This window comes from Vanessa cardui, chromosome 22, assembly GCF_905220365.1.
Source record: "Vanessa cardui chromosome 22, ilVanCard2.1, whole genome shotgun sequence".
Lineage (NCBI taxonomy): Eukaryota > Metazoa > Arthropoda > Insecta > Lepidoptera > Nymphalidae > Vanessa > Vanessa cardui.
Window position 1 is genome coordinate 10,278,342 of NC_061144.1, and position 19,108 is coordinate 10,297,449.

The following is a 19,108-nucleotide window of genomic DNA, read 5'->3' on the forward strand; positions in this document are numbered from 1 at the left end:
TAAATTGCTATCCTCATCTCGACTGGAACCTTTGTCTAATGTACCGCGAGTGCTCAGTGGGCTGAGTAATTCGATGCTTCGTGGGACAAGGGATGAGTGTTTAGTTATATAGTCCATTAGCGGCGCTACCCGCAACTTCGTTCTTTATTTAAATATATTTCAAAAATAGAATTCATTTTATAAACGACTGTTTAACATTTTATTTCAAAAATAGAATACCTTTTTCATATGACAGGTATTGACACGATGCCTTTCAATAATCCTCCCTATAAACGTTGTGTAGTGACTAACATCTGTCTTCTTCTGACAAATACTAAATTACATGTGACAGAAAGGGAAAGTCCTATTTTTAATGCCTTTCCTAAAAAATATGCTTGAACGAAGTTACCCTATATTTATCCTTAATAATGAATTATTACGTTCTATTTCGTGGTTTATAAATAAAGATCATACCACACCTAACAGGAGTTTAGACCTGTCAACTACCGCCTACTCTAAATTCAAATTTAAATTGATGTATTATATGAAGCATTATACTTATTTATGGTAAGTATATCCACTGATTTGGAAGAAATAACCCAGAGAATATCAGGCAATTGAAATTCGGCGTTTTTATTTTATTTTATTTTACAATTAAATAATTTGGTAGGGCTTTTGCAAGCTTGTCTGGGTACCACTCATCAGAAATTGGCGACAGAATTTCTGATGAGTGGTACCCAGACAACAACAACAACAACAACAACAACAAGAACAGTAGTAGTATTGTGTTCCTATTTTAAGGATGAGTGAGCCAGTGTAACTACAGGCACAATGGATATAGCATCTTAGTTCCAAATGATAATTATAATGATAATTATAAGATAATAAGAATTGATTAATATTTCTTACAGCGCCATTCTGTATGAGCGGTGGTGCGCAGTTACCATCAGGTGGCCCATTTGCTCGACCTATGACACTATAAATTGCTTACTGTTTCCAATATTTAAAGAACCAAAACGTAATTTAATTCATAAAGTGTTTTATCGTATCTAAACTCACTAATAGTAAAATGATCTTTTAAATATAAACGGTAAATCTTTTTTAAATTTTGCAACGGAATCAACTTCACCATTTTCTGTTGTAAAACCTCATACACCGTAGAAAACATAGCCGACTCTGTATATTGTAATTATTAAACATACGATTAATTAACAATACAAACACATTAATAAATAAATACACAGAGGAAATTTAAAAGATTATTCTACTATTCATATGGCGGACGCTGAAACGCGCATTTCATAAATATTTCAATATTTCAATAGACCGACTGAAATGGTACTGAATGTTACGTCAGTGGAATAAAAGGAGGTCTTTATAAAAATTCAATCCCCCATTAGCCGCGCTGTCCACACAATGTGACGGAACGACGGAAATATTCAACATTTTATAAAAAAAAAATGACATGAGTTTATGACACTTGGTGAGCTTTGTGCAAGCCCGTCTGGGTTGGTAGCACTCGCTCATCGGATATTCTAACGCCAAACAACAGTACTTAGTATTGTTGTGTTCCGGTTTGGATGGTGAGTGAGCCAGTGTGTACAGTGTACACAAGGGACATACCATTTTAGTTTCCAAGTTTGGTGGGATATTGGCGATGTAAGGAATGGTTAACATTTCTAACAGTGCCAATGTCTATGGGCAGTGGTGACCACTTAGCATCAGGCATTATCTAAGTTTCCAAACTAAATGACGCATTGCCAATGTAAGGAATGATAAAAAAATTACGCCGTTAATGTGAGCAACCATAGACCACTCACCATAATTCCCATTCAATTCGTCTACCTATTTCATAAAAAAAAAAACAGCTAAATATCTCAGTTAACAATGTAGAGCGGCCTGATTTGCAGTAGTTTACAATTCTTAAAGTAAAAATGAAGTATAAAAAAAACTTAATACAGCTACAAGCTATCATATAGTAATATAGTTAGAAAATAAGTAAGGAAGTTCACCTCAATTGTACATTAGGCTTTTAAGTCTAACTTTTTATCGTTTACATTCTCAAGTTAGAAGTTTAAGTTCTTATTTCGCATATAAAATTATTCGCTAAGTTTATATCCGCTCGGGCCATTCAAAACTTTACTTTAGTCTACATCTAAATGCTGCACCTGTTCTAGCGAGATGCAGGTGGTTCGTTTTATAATTCTGTCGCGTTTTTTTAAGATAAATATACGTTAAATATAATATTGTCTCACTCTAGCGGTATGATAAAAGCACAAAAACCTGAACTCAGGTGTGAATTATTTTATTATATATTATTATATGAGAGACAACATCACATACATTACTCTGATCCCAATGTAAGTAGCTGAAGCACTTGTGTTATGTCAATCAGAAGTAACGACGGTACCACAAACACCCAGACCCAAGACAACATAGAAAACTAATAGTAATCTACATCGACTCGGCCGGGAATCGAACCCGGGACCTCATAGTGGCGTACCCATGAAAACCGGTGTACACACCACTCGACCATGGAGGTCGTAATTTCGAAGAGCTGATAAAAAAAAATTAGTGTGTTACATACACTATGGTTACAATTACTTCAATACACTTTATTTGATTTAAAGATATCTTTGTTTATATTATATTTCTAATGCTAGAAGAATATCCAGAAAATTTTATTCTTATCATAGTAAGACACCACTTATATGTAAAATCTGCAAGTGAATGTAAATCGACATGTCAAATTGACAAAAATATTAGGTCATACGATTACAAGTTATTACGTTTGTGTACATATCACATTCACATAAGAAACAAATATTGATTTTTGGGATACCGTACTTAATTCGAATGTGTTCGGTTTAACGAATCTTGCCGATGCTACATCTAAGTTATGTCGTACTATACAAACATAGTATGTTTTTCAATTAACGATCCATAGAAAAGTTTTTCCTCAATTACATACCGATGAACTATTAAAAAAATATGCCGCATAATTGAAAAAAAAAGAAAAAAGATGTCACCATAGAAACGTAACAGGTATCCATGGCAACGGTTATTTGTTCGATAGCAGTGCCCCGTGTTTGCATTCGAAAGTTCGAACGAAAAGTCTATAGTGAATAGATAAAACAGAGAGAGCTAAAAATGGTGATTCTTCATATAAAAAGGGGCGACGAAAGCCAATTTTTATACGAAACGGACGTGAATAATACAGTCGACGATGTCGTTGCTGATATCATAGCCATATTCAATGGAAGGTTAAAAGTGACAAGAATCTGCTACGAATTGGAAGAATTGCAAAAGCACGGTACATCCCTACCGCAGGAAATGCAAGGATTGACGGAGGAACAAGTATGTATATTTAAATATACTCCAAAGAAAATAGTAATTTAGGCATAGAATAGTTATGCTTATATAATTATTATTCACAATGTTGATTCATTAAAACAGTCATGAATCTACATATATATTTTGGAATGTTCATAGTAAAGTAACACCCTGTAAATTTCCCAATGCTGAGATAAGGCCTCCTCTTATATTAAGAAGACGGTTTTGGAACATATTCCACCACGCTGTTTCAATGCGGGTTGGTCGAGTGCACATGTGGCAGAATTTCAATGAAATTAGACACATGCAGGTTTCCTCACGATGTATTCCCTCACCGCCGATGAATTATAAACACAATTAAGCACATACATATATATAGTAGTGATTATTACCTGGGTTTGAACCCGCAATCATCGGTTAAGATGCACGCGTTCTAACCACTGGGCCATCTCAGCTCATGTTCATAGATACTTTTATATTTTTATATTTCTTATATTGGACAACATCACATACATTACTCTGATTCCAATGTTCCTAAAGTACTTGTGTTATGGAAAACCAGAAGTAACGACGGTACCACAAATACCCAGACCCAAGACAACATCGAAACCTAATGAACTTTTTCTACGTCGAATCGAACCCGGGACCTCGGAGGGGTACCTATGAAAAGCGGTGTACACACTACTTGACCATGGTCGTATTCTTTAGTTGCAAAAAAAAAAACTTCATAAAAATCCATTCAATGGTTTTCATTGATCAGAAATAAAATAAATGAACAACTGATAACTATATTATGGAATGACTTTCATGTATTTTACTAATAAAAATGTTGCAGATAAAAGAATTGAAACTGGAAGACCCTTGGGCTAAGCGTTGTGCTCCAGCGGAGTATATAATATCCAAAGATGAGATGGGACGCCGATGTGGGCTGGCACCACCACCTCAACTCCAAGATGTATTAAAGAAAGCTGCCGAAGCCGCGAAAGAATTTATCAGCAAGAAACACGTGAGTATTTGTCAAACGACTATAAAAAGGAGCGGGTTATCAATTCGTCTTGATTTTTTTTTGTGTTTGTTACCTCATAACTTTTTATTGGGTGACCAGATGGTGTTTTTTTTCCTTTGAAAGCTAGTGCTTTTAAAACATCGGCTTCAATATGACAATAATTATAACTACGTTACATAATCGTCAACTTTAAGTAGTCTAATATTTTCCATTTCATTTTACACATGAGAACTTAAAGAAATATTTTTAAAGACGGAATTATTTTTAGTGCATATTAATTTGTTTTGAAATAGTGTTTTATTCGAAGTGGGTTTTTCTTTTTGTTAACATTTTTATAATTAAATTATATTTTGATAATTGTTATTAAATTAAAAAAAATACACAACCTGTCATTGAAAAGACATATAGGTACATATAATTGGTATAATAACTATAAATGTTTGCGGTATATTGATTACTGAGCATAAACCAGATTAAACCAGATCTCGCCAAGTTCCATTTCCCAGAAATCGCTCCGTCGGTGCAATTCTTTTAACAGACGTCCGTGACTTTTGCCAAATATCTGACAAATTTGTTCTATTTAATAAAAGTTATCAGCAATTTTTTGTCTTGGAGCAATCTTGCTTAATATTTGGCAAGGTATAAAACCGCAATGTTATTTAGCATCTCTTACGTAATATAATTACGTAATTAATTTAATACTATAACGTTATGAAAAAATTTTGGCAATGCATCTTTATATATCTATATATTATCAACGTGTAAAATTATTTTTTTCATATTTAAAATAGTAATGGCATCTAAATAATAAAAATAATCATAAAAATTATCATATCCTGTACGTACGTACATACCACTTAATATCTATGAATAAATATATATTAAGAGCCGTAAAATATTTAGGGACTTGACAGATATTTCTATCTGGGTTTTGTTGTTTTTAAGTTGTAAATATTTATTTAAAATTTCATGTGTAGCAAACACAACAAGTGTATTACAATTATTGAACCCAACAGTGATATGTTATTATTTTAAAATACAGAGAGCCAGGAGTATAGTCTTAAAATAATAGTAACGATTTAATGACAGGTTGATCTTCGTAAGTGCTTGACCCAAAAAGACGTATGCCGAGCCCTCGATGAGCTTCGAGGGGCTACAAAGATCGTTTTCCCAGCCGGTCTACCACCTCACGACCCTGTTCGGATGGAGCTAGATAATGTTGAAGATCTGTCTGGAACTCAAGCAGCTAATGAGGTCATCGACCCGTCTCGAGCGTGCCTCTGGGCGTGTGGAAAGAAACTTCTCAACGGTAACAAGTTGAGCGATCACTTAGGTGAGCATGAGCAAAATATTCGATACTTAAAAGTTGTGTTATTTTAAAGCTTCGTGTAAATATTTATAAAGACCATTTTGATTTTAATTGAATTTATTTTATGTAAGTAAGTTTATTTTGTGTATTGCTTTTGATAGCATTTATTCCTTAGAGAATGCCAAAATTATTAATAACGAATTATTTTTAGGTAAAAATGATAAATCCAAAGTGACAGTCAAATTATGCTCCTCGTCTGAAGGAGCTCCTGGAAGAGAACCCATCATGACTGAAGAAGAGAGAAAGCAGCTCATGCTGCAGGCGTACAGGAAACAAGAGGAATGGAAGAAATTGGAACAGGACGACGATGATAACTATCTGAACTCGAAATGGGCTGATGGTCAAAACTTGAAACGTCAATTTCATGGCTTAAACAATATTTCATGGAGACCTCTGACGAAGAAGTAGTATCAAGCATGAGTGCAATAATTTTTTAATGTTTAGAACATATTTGTTTTAAGTTTTAGTATGGAGTATTGTGTTCTTTGTCCAATGTATGCCATAAAAGCTGAACTTTTTTACGAGTTTGTTCAGTGTTGATACGTTTTCTGGTTGAGTTGATGTTGAAAAATAACTGTCCAACTCTAAATTAATGATTGCTTTAAACTTGTCTCGTATTCACCTACTTAATACAAAAAAGCTTTGTTCTAATAACATAAAACATATTGTGCAAAAAATAATCTTCACTAATGCTTTCTAATATTGTGTGCATTTTTAAATTAATAAATATATTCAAATAAAATTAAAATTTTAACGAAATCCATACTAAAGGAAATTTAGGGATCACCTGATAAATCCTCTATTTTTAGTTATATTTATAGAAATCACACAGCAAGAGCTTGAAAACAAATCAACTCCCTAGCATCAATGTAATACATACTACAAGGGCTATTACCTAATAACAGCTCATAATTAATGAAATTTTTCTTACAAATAGATTCGTAAATGACTGTAATTATATCTTCGTATGCTCGTATAAAATACATTGTTGTAATCATAAAACATTTTTCATTCCCAAATGACAATGTCATTGAATCCTAATCAAAAAGTCATACGTCATCTCCGTCATTTCTTTCATCTCTTGTTCCTTGGAAACCATCGATCATACACATTTCCAACTGAAAAAGGGTTTGGACAGGTAACGTTAATGCTTTTATATATAATTGACGTACTGAAGAATTATGTCTTGTTTTTCTTTTACATATTTTAATAAAGGCTTTGAATCAATTTTCTTGTCCTCATTTTGCGAGAAAGACCATTTTCCTTATAATAAGGTTTTAGCCGAGATCGAAGCGATGATTGTGAGGAAACCTGCATGTGTTTTTCAATGTCAGTCTGTCACAGGTGAATACTGAACCCATATTGGAACAGGTAGGGTATGCTCTGAACCTTCCCTCATGAGGAGAGGAGGACTTCAACCATCAGTGGGACATACACAAACTGTTAATTTACTTTAAAGTTTTTATACGAAAATAGGTAGAGAAGTAGTAAAATGAAATTTATGTTTGAAACTAATCAGCGAAAAGTTTAAACCCATTTCACTTTACTACTTTACTCATAAACAGCAGCGAATATTATGGTGACTGTTAACAAAGCAATCGATGAAAATTCTTCATGACGTTAAGTTTTTGTCTTGAATCTCCCGCACAAATTTCTTTACTTAATTTAATGTATTTTAACAAAATACACTCGGGATAAAATTTCCTGCGGATTGGTGGTTACATAGGTGGCAGAATTTCGTTGAAATAAGACACATGTAGGCTTAATCGCGTAGTTCGGAATGGCCAAAATAATATTATCGTTTTACAATGATACTCCAATCTCTGTGTTTTGTTAGATTGCCACGCTATCGTCTAATTGTTTTTAATGACAGCTGAATCATATTTAAAAGAAGAAACAGTGTAACATGTCAGTATTAAATGCTATGCTTATTGATCAATTAATTACAATAATAATTGTATGTAATAAAGTAAATTCAATAGCTCCTGCTATATTCATAATATGTGATATAAATTATGATATAGAATCAAATGTCATAAAACCGTATGGAATCCTAGGGTTACTCTGTAAAATTTTACACGGTTTTATCCTTCATCAGCGAGCACAACGTGAATTAGAAACACAAAAATGTACATGAAAATTCAGTTATCTTTATTTCATATGCGTAATCGTCGGTTAAGATGTATGCGTTCTAACCAATGGCCTTTCTCGGCTAATTAGATGGTATCTGGCCGTTTGCTCGTAACGTTTGTGCTTTGTGTCTCGGTAACAGTTTGTCATTGGTTACAATAAAATAGCTAAGATGGTAAGGCTTTGTGCAAATCCGTCTGGGTGAATACTTCTCACTCATCAGATATTCTACGACCAACTGTGCTCACACACCAGTATTATTGATGATTGTGTTCCGCTTTGAAGGGTAATTATAGGCTCAAGAATAACGTCTTAATTCCCAAGGTTGGTCACGCATTGGTGATGTAAGGCATGATATAGGAATGATATATTTCTCACAGCACCATTGTCTATGGTGATCCCTTACCAGCTGTGTTATTTGCTCGTCTGTCAAGCTGTGTCATAAAAAAGTAACGTACAAGCTCATATCATTTTAATAAAAACGCATTAATCTGACAACAAAATTTAATAAGAAATTGTACATGAGTTACGACATCTCGGGAATTCCATGTCACTCTCATAAATACATATGGCGAGTTCAACGCGTCATAAATTATTTCATTCATTTTTGATATTCACATTTTTATGTTCTCAATTCTTTGCGATGCTTGAATAGAATATAGTTTTCCAATGATTGTTAGAAACAATACATAATTACATCCGACCAGCCACTTCAAATCAATTAATTTTCAATAATGCCAGTTCTATTTTCATAACACTCGAATCCATCATTTATTGATTTTACAATACAGACGATTTTATTTCACAGATTAGAAATTCCAAAGAAGAGAGATAGAAGAAATAATTCATATTTGGAACTTAACTTAGAACTTTACTAGGAATTGCTATTTTTAATATACTACTTCTCAAGTGCAGAAATCTGAAACTCTTTTCTTCGTCGCATTACCAAAAAATGGAACTCTCTACCAGCACACGTGTCCTCTTGTTGGTGGTTATAACCTCTTTACACCTCATTTGAAGAAATGAGGCGTCAAAAGGCTTCTTGCCGGCTGGCATGGCGAAGGCGACTAGTGTAGCTCATTTTTCCACTTACTAAAAGGTGGAGTGGAGTCATTCCTAACCCGAAAGTATTAAAAAAATGTATGTGTTGTAGAGTCAGGCCCACGGGTCAGTGTCTTCATTTCATAGTTTAAAGCAAAGTCGCTTTCCGCTGTCCGTCCCTATGTATCTTTAAAATTACCCAACGGAATTTGATGCGCTTTTTTTTAAGAAGACAAGAGGAAGGTTTTGTATGTATGGTACATGCACAATGCAGTAGAGAAACAGTGATCATTTTAGAGGTTTTAAAGTGATGTCCTAAATAAACACATTATTTTAGTATATTTAGCATTGCACCCGTGCGAAACCTGGGTCACTAGTAATTGATATAGTGAGAAGAAAATGGATTATGAAACAAGTTAAAGAATCGAAAAGGCGAAAACAATTCTTTGGTTCTAGTTCTTGGCGAAAAAAGAGTCTCATATCAAGCCATCCAAGTTAGTTACACTTAGTAGCACATAACATCCTCTGGTAGAGCATAATTTTAGCTAACCCGGTTCAAATTACGTTCCAATTTTGTTTCTGTGTTAGCTATCTATTTAAGGCGGTATTGCCAGTATAAAGAATTAATTATTCTTATATCATCGCCACGATTTAATTGTCTACATTAATAATATCAATAAAAACATTGATTAATTATTTCGCCATCGATAAAATTCAACTGGAAAATGATAAGTTGCTGGTAACACGGCAGCGACACAAATTTTCCATTCAATTGAACGCAATTTATAAATAAAATGAGTGTCATTATTATATTTTAACATCAATGGAGCGACAAATTCTTATACAGTTTTGTATATTGACGTTGTAAATGTTCTCGTTCGTGTATTAACGACATGTATGTTTTCATTTGTGAGTTATTTGGAATTCTGATACTGTCAATTATACGAAAATTACCTGTCAAGATGTAATTTTGAGAATTCTATTCTAAATTCGAAACTCACCGCGGGATGTGAAAATTATATGCGATATTGATTACTATAATTATAACATTTCAAAGATACAAGCATCGGAATAGTGTATCACTGAAAGCTAACTTCAGCCGATTTTGATAGAACAACAGTCACGATTTTAACTTTAACCAGAATAGGACTGCTAAAATAGGTTACGTTTTTAACGTAAGGCTACGATGACATAATGAATGGAACTACATTCAGTTTAGTATGCTGAGATGACTAGGTATATAAAATCCATACTAATATTATAAATACGTAAGTAACTCGGTCTGTCTGTCTAACAACTACTGGACCGATTGAAATGAAATTTGATACATGAATAGTCTTGAGCCCGAGAGAGATCATATCACTACTACATAAACGACTTTTTTGGAAACAAAGAGGTATACCAATCATCAGTGTAATATTTAAAGTTAATTTGTAAATATAATGTAATTTCAGTAGTTTGGGATGATCAAAATAATACTATTGTTCTACAATGATGCTCCAACCTCTCTATCTTTTGTTACAATGCCAAGCTATCGTCCAATTGTTTACTAATGAAATCTCAATCATTTTTAAAATAAGAAATAATGTTACATGCCAGTATCAAATGCTATGCCATATAACAAACATTAATTACAGTTTTACAAATTATAGATCAATTAATTAGAATAATAATTGTACATAATAAAGTCAATTCAATAGCCACTGTTTTGTTCATAATATGCAATAATAATGTGATATAAATTATGATACAGAATCAAATGTCATAACACCGTATTGAAAGCTAATGTTACAAAAGCGCGGGCAACAGCTAGTGTGTCATGTAAGAGAAGTTTTCATATTTAAATTATATCTAAAAGGAAAGTGATTATAAGGATATGTACATTCAATGCAGAGGAAACATTAGATTAAATCATAAGAAATTACAAGAAGAGTTTTCGATATGTATCTGGCTATAAAGTAAGAACTAGCGCGCACTGGTAACTTTTGTCACGGTGACTGTTTCGTCACTCTTGTCGAGTCCATGAATATGTATGGAGGTGCGCGCATTACGACGTGACATTTGTGTCTGCATCTGTACATATTCACGGACTCGACAAGAGTGACGAAACAGTCACCGAGACAAAAGTTACCAGTGCGCGTTAGTTCTTAAGACACAGAAATGGACGCCGTTGACTTTCAATGCAATTGTTTAAATTTTTGGATTGCAATTTAATTGATGGCAATTCATTTTGTCTGGCAATCATTCAGAAACGTCAAATGTAATACGAGTGAGAATATGTTACTCACTGCACGTTTTTAGAGATGGAATAATAAATTAAGACACGGACTAAACGCACATATTCTACCGCCAAGAAGCAATTAGCTAATATTGTGTTCTTGTTGTCGAGAGAGTCGAGATGGCCCTGTGGTAAGAACGCGTGCATCTTAACCGATGATTGCGGGTTCAAAACCAGGCAAGCACCGCTGATTCATGCGCTTAATTTGTCTTTATAATTCATTTTGTGCTCAGCGTTGAAGGAAAACATCGTGAGGAAACCTGCATGTGACAAATTTCATAGAAATTCTGCCACATGTGTACCAATTTAGGAACAGCGTGGTGGAATATGCTCCAAACCTTCTCCTCAAAGGGAGAGGAGGCCTTTAGCCCAGCAGTGGGAATTTATAGGCTGTTGTTGTGTTCTTGTTAAAACGTTGCGTCTGTTAGTCTTAACTACATTCACAAAGAACATTCGCATTGCAATTATACAAAATAAATATACCTAGGCGTAATTTTTTTTTTGGTATAAGCGACGGACGAGGATATGGGCCACCTGATGGTAAGTGGTCGCCATTACCCATAGACAATGAAGCTGTAAGAAATATTAACTATTCCTTAAATCTTCAATGCGCCACCAACCTTGGGAACTAAGATATTATGTCCCTTGTGCCTGTAGTTACACTGGCTCACTCACCCTTCAAACCGGAACACTACAATACTGAGTACTGTTGTTTGGCGGTAGAATAACTGATGAGTGGATGGTTGCACGTCAGACTATCTATAGCTTATGGGCTCTAGGTAGATTTTGTGAAGTATGTCTAGTACAAGTAGGAAATAACTAGGAATATGACAAGGAATATTTTTAAATTGAAGATAAAAACACTACTGAATAATAAATGACACAGGAACATTAATTATAAATACGTTTTCAACAGCGAGTTCTAAATTTGTTCTCCCAGATTAATTAAATATTAGAATATTAACAGGATATACAGTATAAATAAATAAATAAATAAATATGAGACAACATCACATACATTACTCTGATCCCAATGTAAGTAGCTGAAGCACTTGTGTTATGGAAATCAGAAGTAACGACGGTACCACAAATACCCAGACCCAAGACAACATAGAAAACTAATGGTAATCTACATCGACTCGGCCGGGAATCGAACCCGGGACCTCAGAGTGGCGTACCCATGAAAACCGGTGTACACACCACTCGACCATGGAGGTCGTCAAAGTATCAATTTTTATGCCTAGTCGTAATCACTACATAGTATAAAACAAAGTCGCTCTGTTCCTATATCGCTATTTATGCTTAAATCCTTAAAACTGCGCAGGGAATTTTGATGCGTTTTTTTAATAGATAGAGTGATTCGAGAGGAGGGAAGCAAAGAAATACTAATAATTTTAGAAGTTTCTAATGTGATGTCATAAATAAAATAAATTCAGTATTGCACCCGTGCGAAGCCGGGGCGGGTTGCTTGTTGAATATACAAATAATCAAATTTTATTGTTACAAAGGTAAGTCGTTAACGAAACAATGTTTACGCGTAAAACTCAATTTTAAATTAATAACATTTCCATACATTCTCATTATGATATGGAATTTTAGTAACTGGATACGACAACGCCTCGCCGGTTTTCATTTCGATGCTGATATGAATATTTTATATAAAAAAAAAACCTTTTGCTTCACAAATTCTAGACCCAAATAAATACATTCAGGGTAAGAAAAGGTTCGTCACCTTAAGATCTATTTTCGCGTGCTCAGTATGAGCGATAATCTGCTTTACCGATCGAGAATGACATACTACGTCGCAATGATTTGATGTATAAATTCAAAAGGTACTAAGAGTTCAAGACTTGATACAGGAATTAATTTGGAAACTGACGAAGGTTTTATTACTCTGAGGGTACAATATGGTAGGATATATTTTTTTTAATCATGTAAGGTATACTTTTTCAAGAGAAATAAACATTATTATTATCTACTAAGGTAAGGATTAGTAGAATATATTTTTCATATTAAGAAAGAGAGGTTTAATCTTCAAAGAAAAAAAAAACAATGATAAACATATGCTTATTATTTACAAGCTATCCGCCCCGGCTTCACATGAAATAATATATACGGCACAGGTGCGCCTTATAGCACTTAAGAATAACGTAGCTTTCAACTCGTGATATATATTAATCAGTATATATACAGGGTTATTGGTAATTCGACGTACATCCATTAGGAGGTGATAAGGGTGACTATTTGCAATAATTTTAACCCCTATATGCATGATACAAAATTGAACCATTTTTGAGTTATCACGTTTTTTTGTTTTTTTCAAAATTTGTCAAAAATGCAACTTCAAAAATTTATTTAGAAAAAAAATATCAATAAAAATATATTTCTTTCTTCTGATTTATAAAAACGAATAAAGACTGGATATTTGTGAATATTTAAACAATCATTTTCGATCAAAATTTAAAAATGGGAAGCGGAAAACGATATTATTTCAATATTTTTTTCCTCAAAAATGCCTTAAAAACCAAAAAAAATCGTTATGTAACTTGTATATATCTTTTCCAAGAATAGTGATGATATGTTCGGTAGTAGAAATAAAATTAATATCAAACGAATAAATAATATATTAAAATAAAATTTTATTAATAGGATTTGTTTTATAGAATTAAATATTCAATGTAATTTACATAATGTTATTAGTAACAAACAGTCGCTCATTAATCGAGATTCGGAAATGATTTGTAAAAAAAAAAACATAATACATGAATTTAGAAAATTGAGAATCGGATACCTTGACTTTGTTGAAAAAAAAAAAAATCCTTAACAAAAATATAATGAATGTAATAATCTGTGTATTTTCCAATGCTGTGTCAGGTGCCTCGTCAACAGTTAACAAGAATTGGGAGTGCACTCACCATGTTGCTCACAACAAATTAAAAAAAAAATTCACCTAATATTAGATTAACATATACATTTTATTATATATTTATTGGAGTAGTGGTGCAAAACGCTTCATCAAAAGTATAACACCTCGCCTCATTGCCTCCACTGGTAACAGGAGGGCTGGTTCGTTTATAACCCAGAGGATCGAAATTGCGATTCAACGGGGAAATGCTGCTAGCATTCTTGCCACCATTCCACGCGGTCAAGATTTATACAGTAACTAGTTTTAGTTTATATATGTATATATTTACCTCCGTGGTCGAGTGGTGTGTACACCGGTTTTCATGGGTACGCTACTCTGAGGTCCTGGGTTCGATTCCCAGCCGAGTCAATGTAGATTATTATTAGTTTTCTATGTTGTTCTGGGTGTTAGTGGTACGGTCGTTACATCTGATTTTCCATAACACAAGTGCTCTAGCTACTTACATTGGGATCAGAGTAATGTATGTGATGTTGTCTCATATTTATTATTATTATTATTTAAGCATTTTATATTATTAATTAATGTTAATAAATATTTTGTTAATTCATTATATTCAATAGATAATGTTATTACAAATTCCAAATAAATTTATTAGAATTCTAAAAATCTTTAAACAAACTGACGTCATTAGCGTACCCATCAATTCATGTAAGCCTCCTTAATCTCTGAACCGAATACGGCTCTTCTAGTTAAACATCATCTCGTATGGTTTATTTGACGTTTTCATAATTACGTTGCTCATTAGCGGCCGGATCCGGTCGCAACCGGATGTAACCGGTTGTGGTTGATTACAGGTATTATACGGAAGCCTGTAATCCAGTGATGAATGCAAGGGTATGTTATACGGTTCAACAGGAATGTGCTTAAATATCCCCTCATCGGATAAAGTGAAGTGTCAATTAAATTTCATAGGTTTATATGTTGGATGATTTGTTGTATGAATTGTCCTCGCGTTTTAACTTCTTTTTAAGTAATAGGAAGGCGAAGAAAGACACCCTGATGGTAAGTGCATATATCAAACAAGAGGTATTAGAAATACTATTACTGCACACACTATACGATCTCCGTAATCGAGTAGTGTGTGCAGTTCGATTCCCAGCTGAGGCGATGTAGTAAAAGTTCATAAATTCTCTATGTTGTCTTGAGTCGGGGTGTTTGTGGTACCGTAGTTACTTCTGATTTTCAGTAACACAAGTGCTTAAGCTACTTACATTGGGATCAGAGTAAAGTATGTAACGATATCCGAAATTTATTTATTATATATTAACAATGCACCGCTAACTTTGGAAGTAGTTGTTAGTAGTATATTGGCTCGCTCACCTTTAAAACCGATACAAACCAATATTAAATATTGCTGTTTAGCAATCGCTTAAGCGTTCCTGTCATTCTGTAAACATTGGAAGAAGTACAAGAAAAATACAACGGGTAATTAATGGATACTAATAATTCCGTAGGCGAAGCCGCGAGGATACAAGTAAAATTAAAATCTAGTTCTTTTTGTTAACATTGCCTTTTACATGCCAAAATAAAATAGATACAAAAAATATTAAAATGTATTTATAAGAGTAATATTTCTATAAAAACGTATATGATTGTGTCAGTTACATTCGGACATTCATACACATCACATTATCTCATATTCCAATATGTTATGCAATATATATAATATGATTCTCTTTATCAACCGACTTCCAAAAGGAGGAGGTTATCAATTCGTCTGTATTTTTTTTTTTTTTTTTTATGTTTGTTACCTCATAACTTTTCACTGGGTGGACCGATTTTGATAATTTTTTTTTTGTTTGAAAGGTAGTGCTTCCCGTGGGGTCCCATTTTTTTTATTTTTTTTTTCCGATGATGGTATCCATGTGAAAACGACATAAGTCTTAAATTTGCATTATGTATATGCGCGACAAATAGGTGAATAACTGAAAATCACGTTAACCAATTTTGGTAATTCTTTTTTTATTATAAAATATATACTTCAAGGGTAATTTGATGAAAGTTTGGTAAGGTTCTGAGCACAGGATCCATGACAAAGTAACGGAACGGAAGGGAACGGAACAATTCTGAGGAGCACGTTAGCGATACTCGGTCGAATCTTTTATTTATAGGTTATTTGGATATTTGAGTCACCTTCCGTAATGTGGTTATGTTTATGTAATTATCATAGTCGAATATTATAATCAACTAGCTACCCAACCCGGCTTCGCACGGGTGCAATACTGATACTAAATATACTACAGAATTTGTTTATATACGACATCACATCGCAAACTTCTAAAATTATCAGTGTTTCTTTACTATATTGTTCATGTATTATATACACAAATCTTCCCCTTGAATCACACTATCTTTTAAAAAAAACCGCATCAAAATCCGTTGCGTAGATTTAAAGATATAGGGACAGAGAAAGCGACTTTGTTTTATACTATGTAGTGATGGAACTCCTATACGGCTCGCAGTTAGGGTGCGATATGGGGCAGAATTTCTTACTATCTTTAATCAAATTTTGTGTATGTGATGTGACGCCATATGATGTACGAAATATAGTTGGTCTTTTTCAAAGTTTTTTTTTGCTGAGTTCGATTACAGCTCTTTCGAGGGATCCTTGTAGTTTACGCCGCGTGACGTATTAAATCCGCATTTTCGAAAGTCTATTTTTGCTTTATTCGCAAGTTTCCTTTGACATTGTCCTCGAAGTAGTTTCTGACTCATATAAACGGAACGCTTAATCTATCCATATTAAAAAAAAATTAGTTAGTCAAAATCAGCTTCACTTAAAATCAAAAAATAAATAAAAATTTTAACAAAAAGAAAAACCGACTTCAAACAAAACACTATTTTAAAACAAATGAATATGCACGAAAAAGTAATAAAAATAATTGCATATTCAACATATTTTTTAGAGTCTTCCTAAGTTAAATGAAATGAAAAATATTAGACTACTTAAAAGTCGATTAACGATTATATCATGTAGTTATAATTATTGTTATATTTGGAGTCGGTGTCAGCCAATAAAACCCTATAGTATATCTATCAAAAAACAATACGAGAATACTTTAACAAATATGTTTTTTACAAATTACCTTTTACACAATAATATACTGGATCAATCAAGGGGCTCGTATCGCTTCTTTCTTTTGATTGTTGGGGCAAGGGCACCGTGGCTGACACCGGCTCCAAATATATCAATAACTATAACTACATGATATAATCGTTAATCGACTTTTAAGTAGTCTAATATTTTTCATTTCATTTAACTTAGGAAGACTCTAAAAAATATGTTGAATACGCAATTATTTTTATTACTTTTTCGTGCATATTCATTTGTTTTAAAATAGTGTTTTGTTTGAAGTCGGTTTTTCTTTTTGTTAAAATTTTATTTATTTTAGTACAACGAACATGTGGGATGTTAGCTGTACTGCGTGTAAACTGTATGAAAGGGTACCTAATGAAAATCATCAACGAGAAAATACTACGCCCAGTAATTTTTCATTGTAAACATAACTACGCTTTCATGAAAATAAAGTTGAAAATCCTTTACGGAATTAAGTTATTCTCTTAACACTGGCTTAAAATAAAATTTAAACAAACCAACATTAACTCGTGCTGGCGAAATTCTTACAGTAAACATGTACTCTGCGAAATACCGACATTGCATTTTGCTGCAAAATAATTATAAATGTACGGTATATTAATGCTTTCACTTAACCTGCTAAGCCATGCTATGCGAAAATATCCTGCAGGATAATTATTATTACAAAATATTTTATAAAAAATAATCGTTTCACGTGTTATGTAGTAAATTGTATTGTGCCCTTTATACCGAAATATTGTTATCGTTAGACGTAAAAATAATGATTAAATTTAATATAAACTTAATTGTTATCATATCTTTTATATATGTTTATATTTTTTATTAGATCATTTTAAATCACATTGAATGATAGATACTGTTCGTAAAGTTATAATTTTGATGTTTTTGTGGTTATAACCTATAACATAAAGTACAATTAGTATGTTAGTATGTATATGGAATTGTAATTTTTCATATGTTATTGTTGGTTTTTTTACTTATATAGATAAATGGATTCTCCTGTACGGTGCGTCTAGTGTTACACGACAGACTTTATATAATAATAATATGACACATAGCCTTTTGCATATTAAATTGACCCTATTATCAGAATGATAGATCCCGGGCAAAGAAGTAACTGCAAAATCATAATAAACTAAAAACTTATCACGTATTATTATGACTAATATATATTATTGGAATATATATTATAGTAAGATTAATTAATTTTCAAAAAACATGTATCATTCTTTCTAATATCATCCGAATTATCAATATTTATATTATATAAATAAAATGCATATTTTACAGATTATATTTTAATTATATCTATGTATAGTATAGCGCAAACTGTGAATAACAAACTCAATAATTTGTAAAGTTACATTAAAAATTCCGAGTGGCTAGGTAATTCGTTTTTTTTATTTTAAAGAATATATTCAGATTTTTTTAGACTTAACTTTTTATTTTACTAGCTAACTCGGCATAAAGTGTAGTCATGTATTATCTTTTTTAATTAGAAGTGTGGACATTAACTGCGGAACTAGACCACAAATACTGATTGGTTATTGGCAAACTATTTTTTCTTAGATTGAGATTATTTTGCGTAGTGTTAAAATGGAAAATTGTAGTCTATAAAAAGCCGTTGTTATGGAAAATGTACTTTTTTGTAATAGGTGGCAAACCAGCAGGAAATTCAAAATGGAAAGTGACTACTAGATGGCAGATGACCATGGGCACCGTCTATTGTCATCAGCGTGCAGGTGCGTTGCAGACCTTTAAGAAATGAGTACGCTCTTTTCTAAAAGGTTTACCTTATCTGTAATTTAGTATAAAATTTACTTTTAACCATCAATATTAATATTCATCTACATTTATAAATATAATCTATATTTATTATATTTGACGACCTCCGTGGTCGAGTGGTGTGTACACCGGTTTTCATGGGTACACCACTCCGAGGTCCCGGA

At 32.9% G+C, this 19,108-nt stretch overlaps 2 protein-coding genes across 7 annotated transcripts in view; one reads left to right on the top strand and one right to left on the bottom strand.

The window, feature by feature from the left end:
• LOC124539275 (protein madd-4) overlaps positions 1-19,108 on the bottom strand; it is a 446,643-nt gene that overhangs the window by 134,434 nt on the left and 293,101 nt on the right. The gene's annotated exons all lie outside the window — the stretch shown is intronic.
• Positions 3,088-6,882, top strand: LOC124539277 (cilia- and flagella-associated protein 298). The gene is made up of 4 exons (XM_047116608.1): positions 3,088-3,336; positions 4,148-4,318; positions 5,408-5,651; positions 5,839-6,882. The coding sequence occupies exons 1-4, from the start codon at positions 3,130-3,132 to the stop codon at positions 6,093-6,095; spliced, it is 879 nt and encodes a 292-aa protein (XP_046972564.1). The 5' UTR covers positions 3,088-3,129; the 3' UTR covers positions 6,096-6,882.

What these genes read in the sequence shown, in the direction of transcription:
- LOC124539277 (XM_047116608.1), top strand. Translation starts at nt 3,130, where the DNA reads ATGGTGATTCTTCATATAAAAAGGGGCGACGAAAGCCAATTTTTATAC. An exon ending in AATTTATCAGCAAGAAACAC is followed by an intron (nt 4,319 to 5,407) that starts GTGAGTATTTGT and finishes ATTTAATGACAG; the next exon opens with GTTGATCTTCGTAAGTGCTT. An exon ending in CAAGTTGAGCGATCACTTAG is followed by an intron (nt 5,652 to 5,838) that starts GTGAGCATGAGC and finishes AATTATTTTTAG; the next exon opens with GTAAAAATGATAAATCCAAA.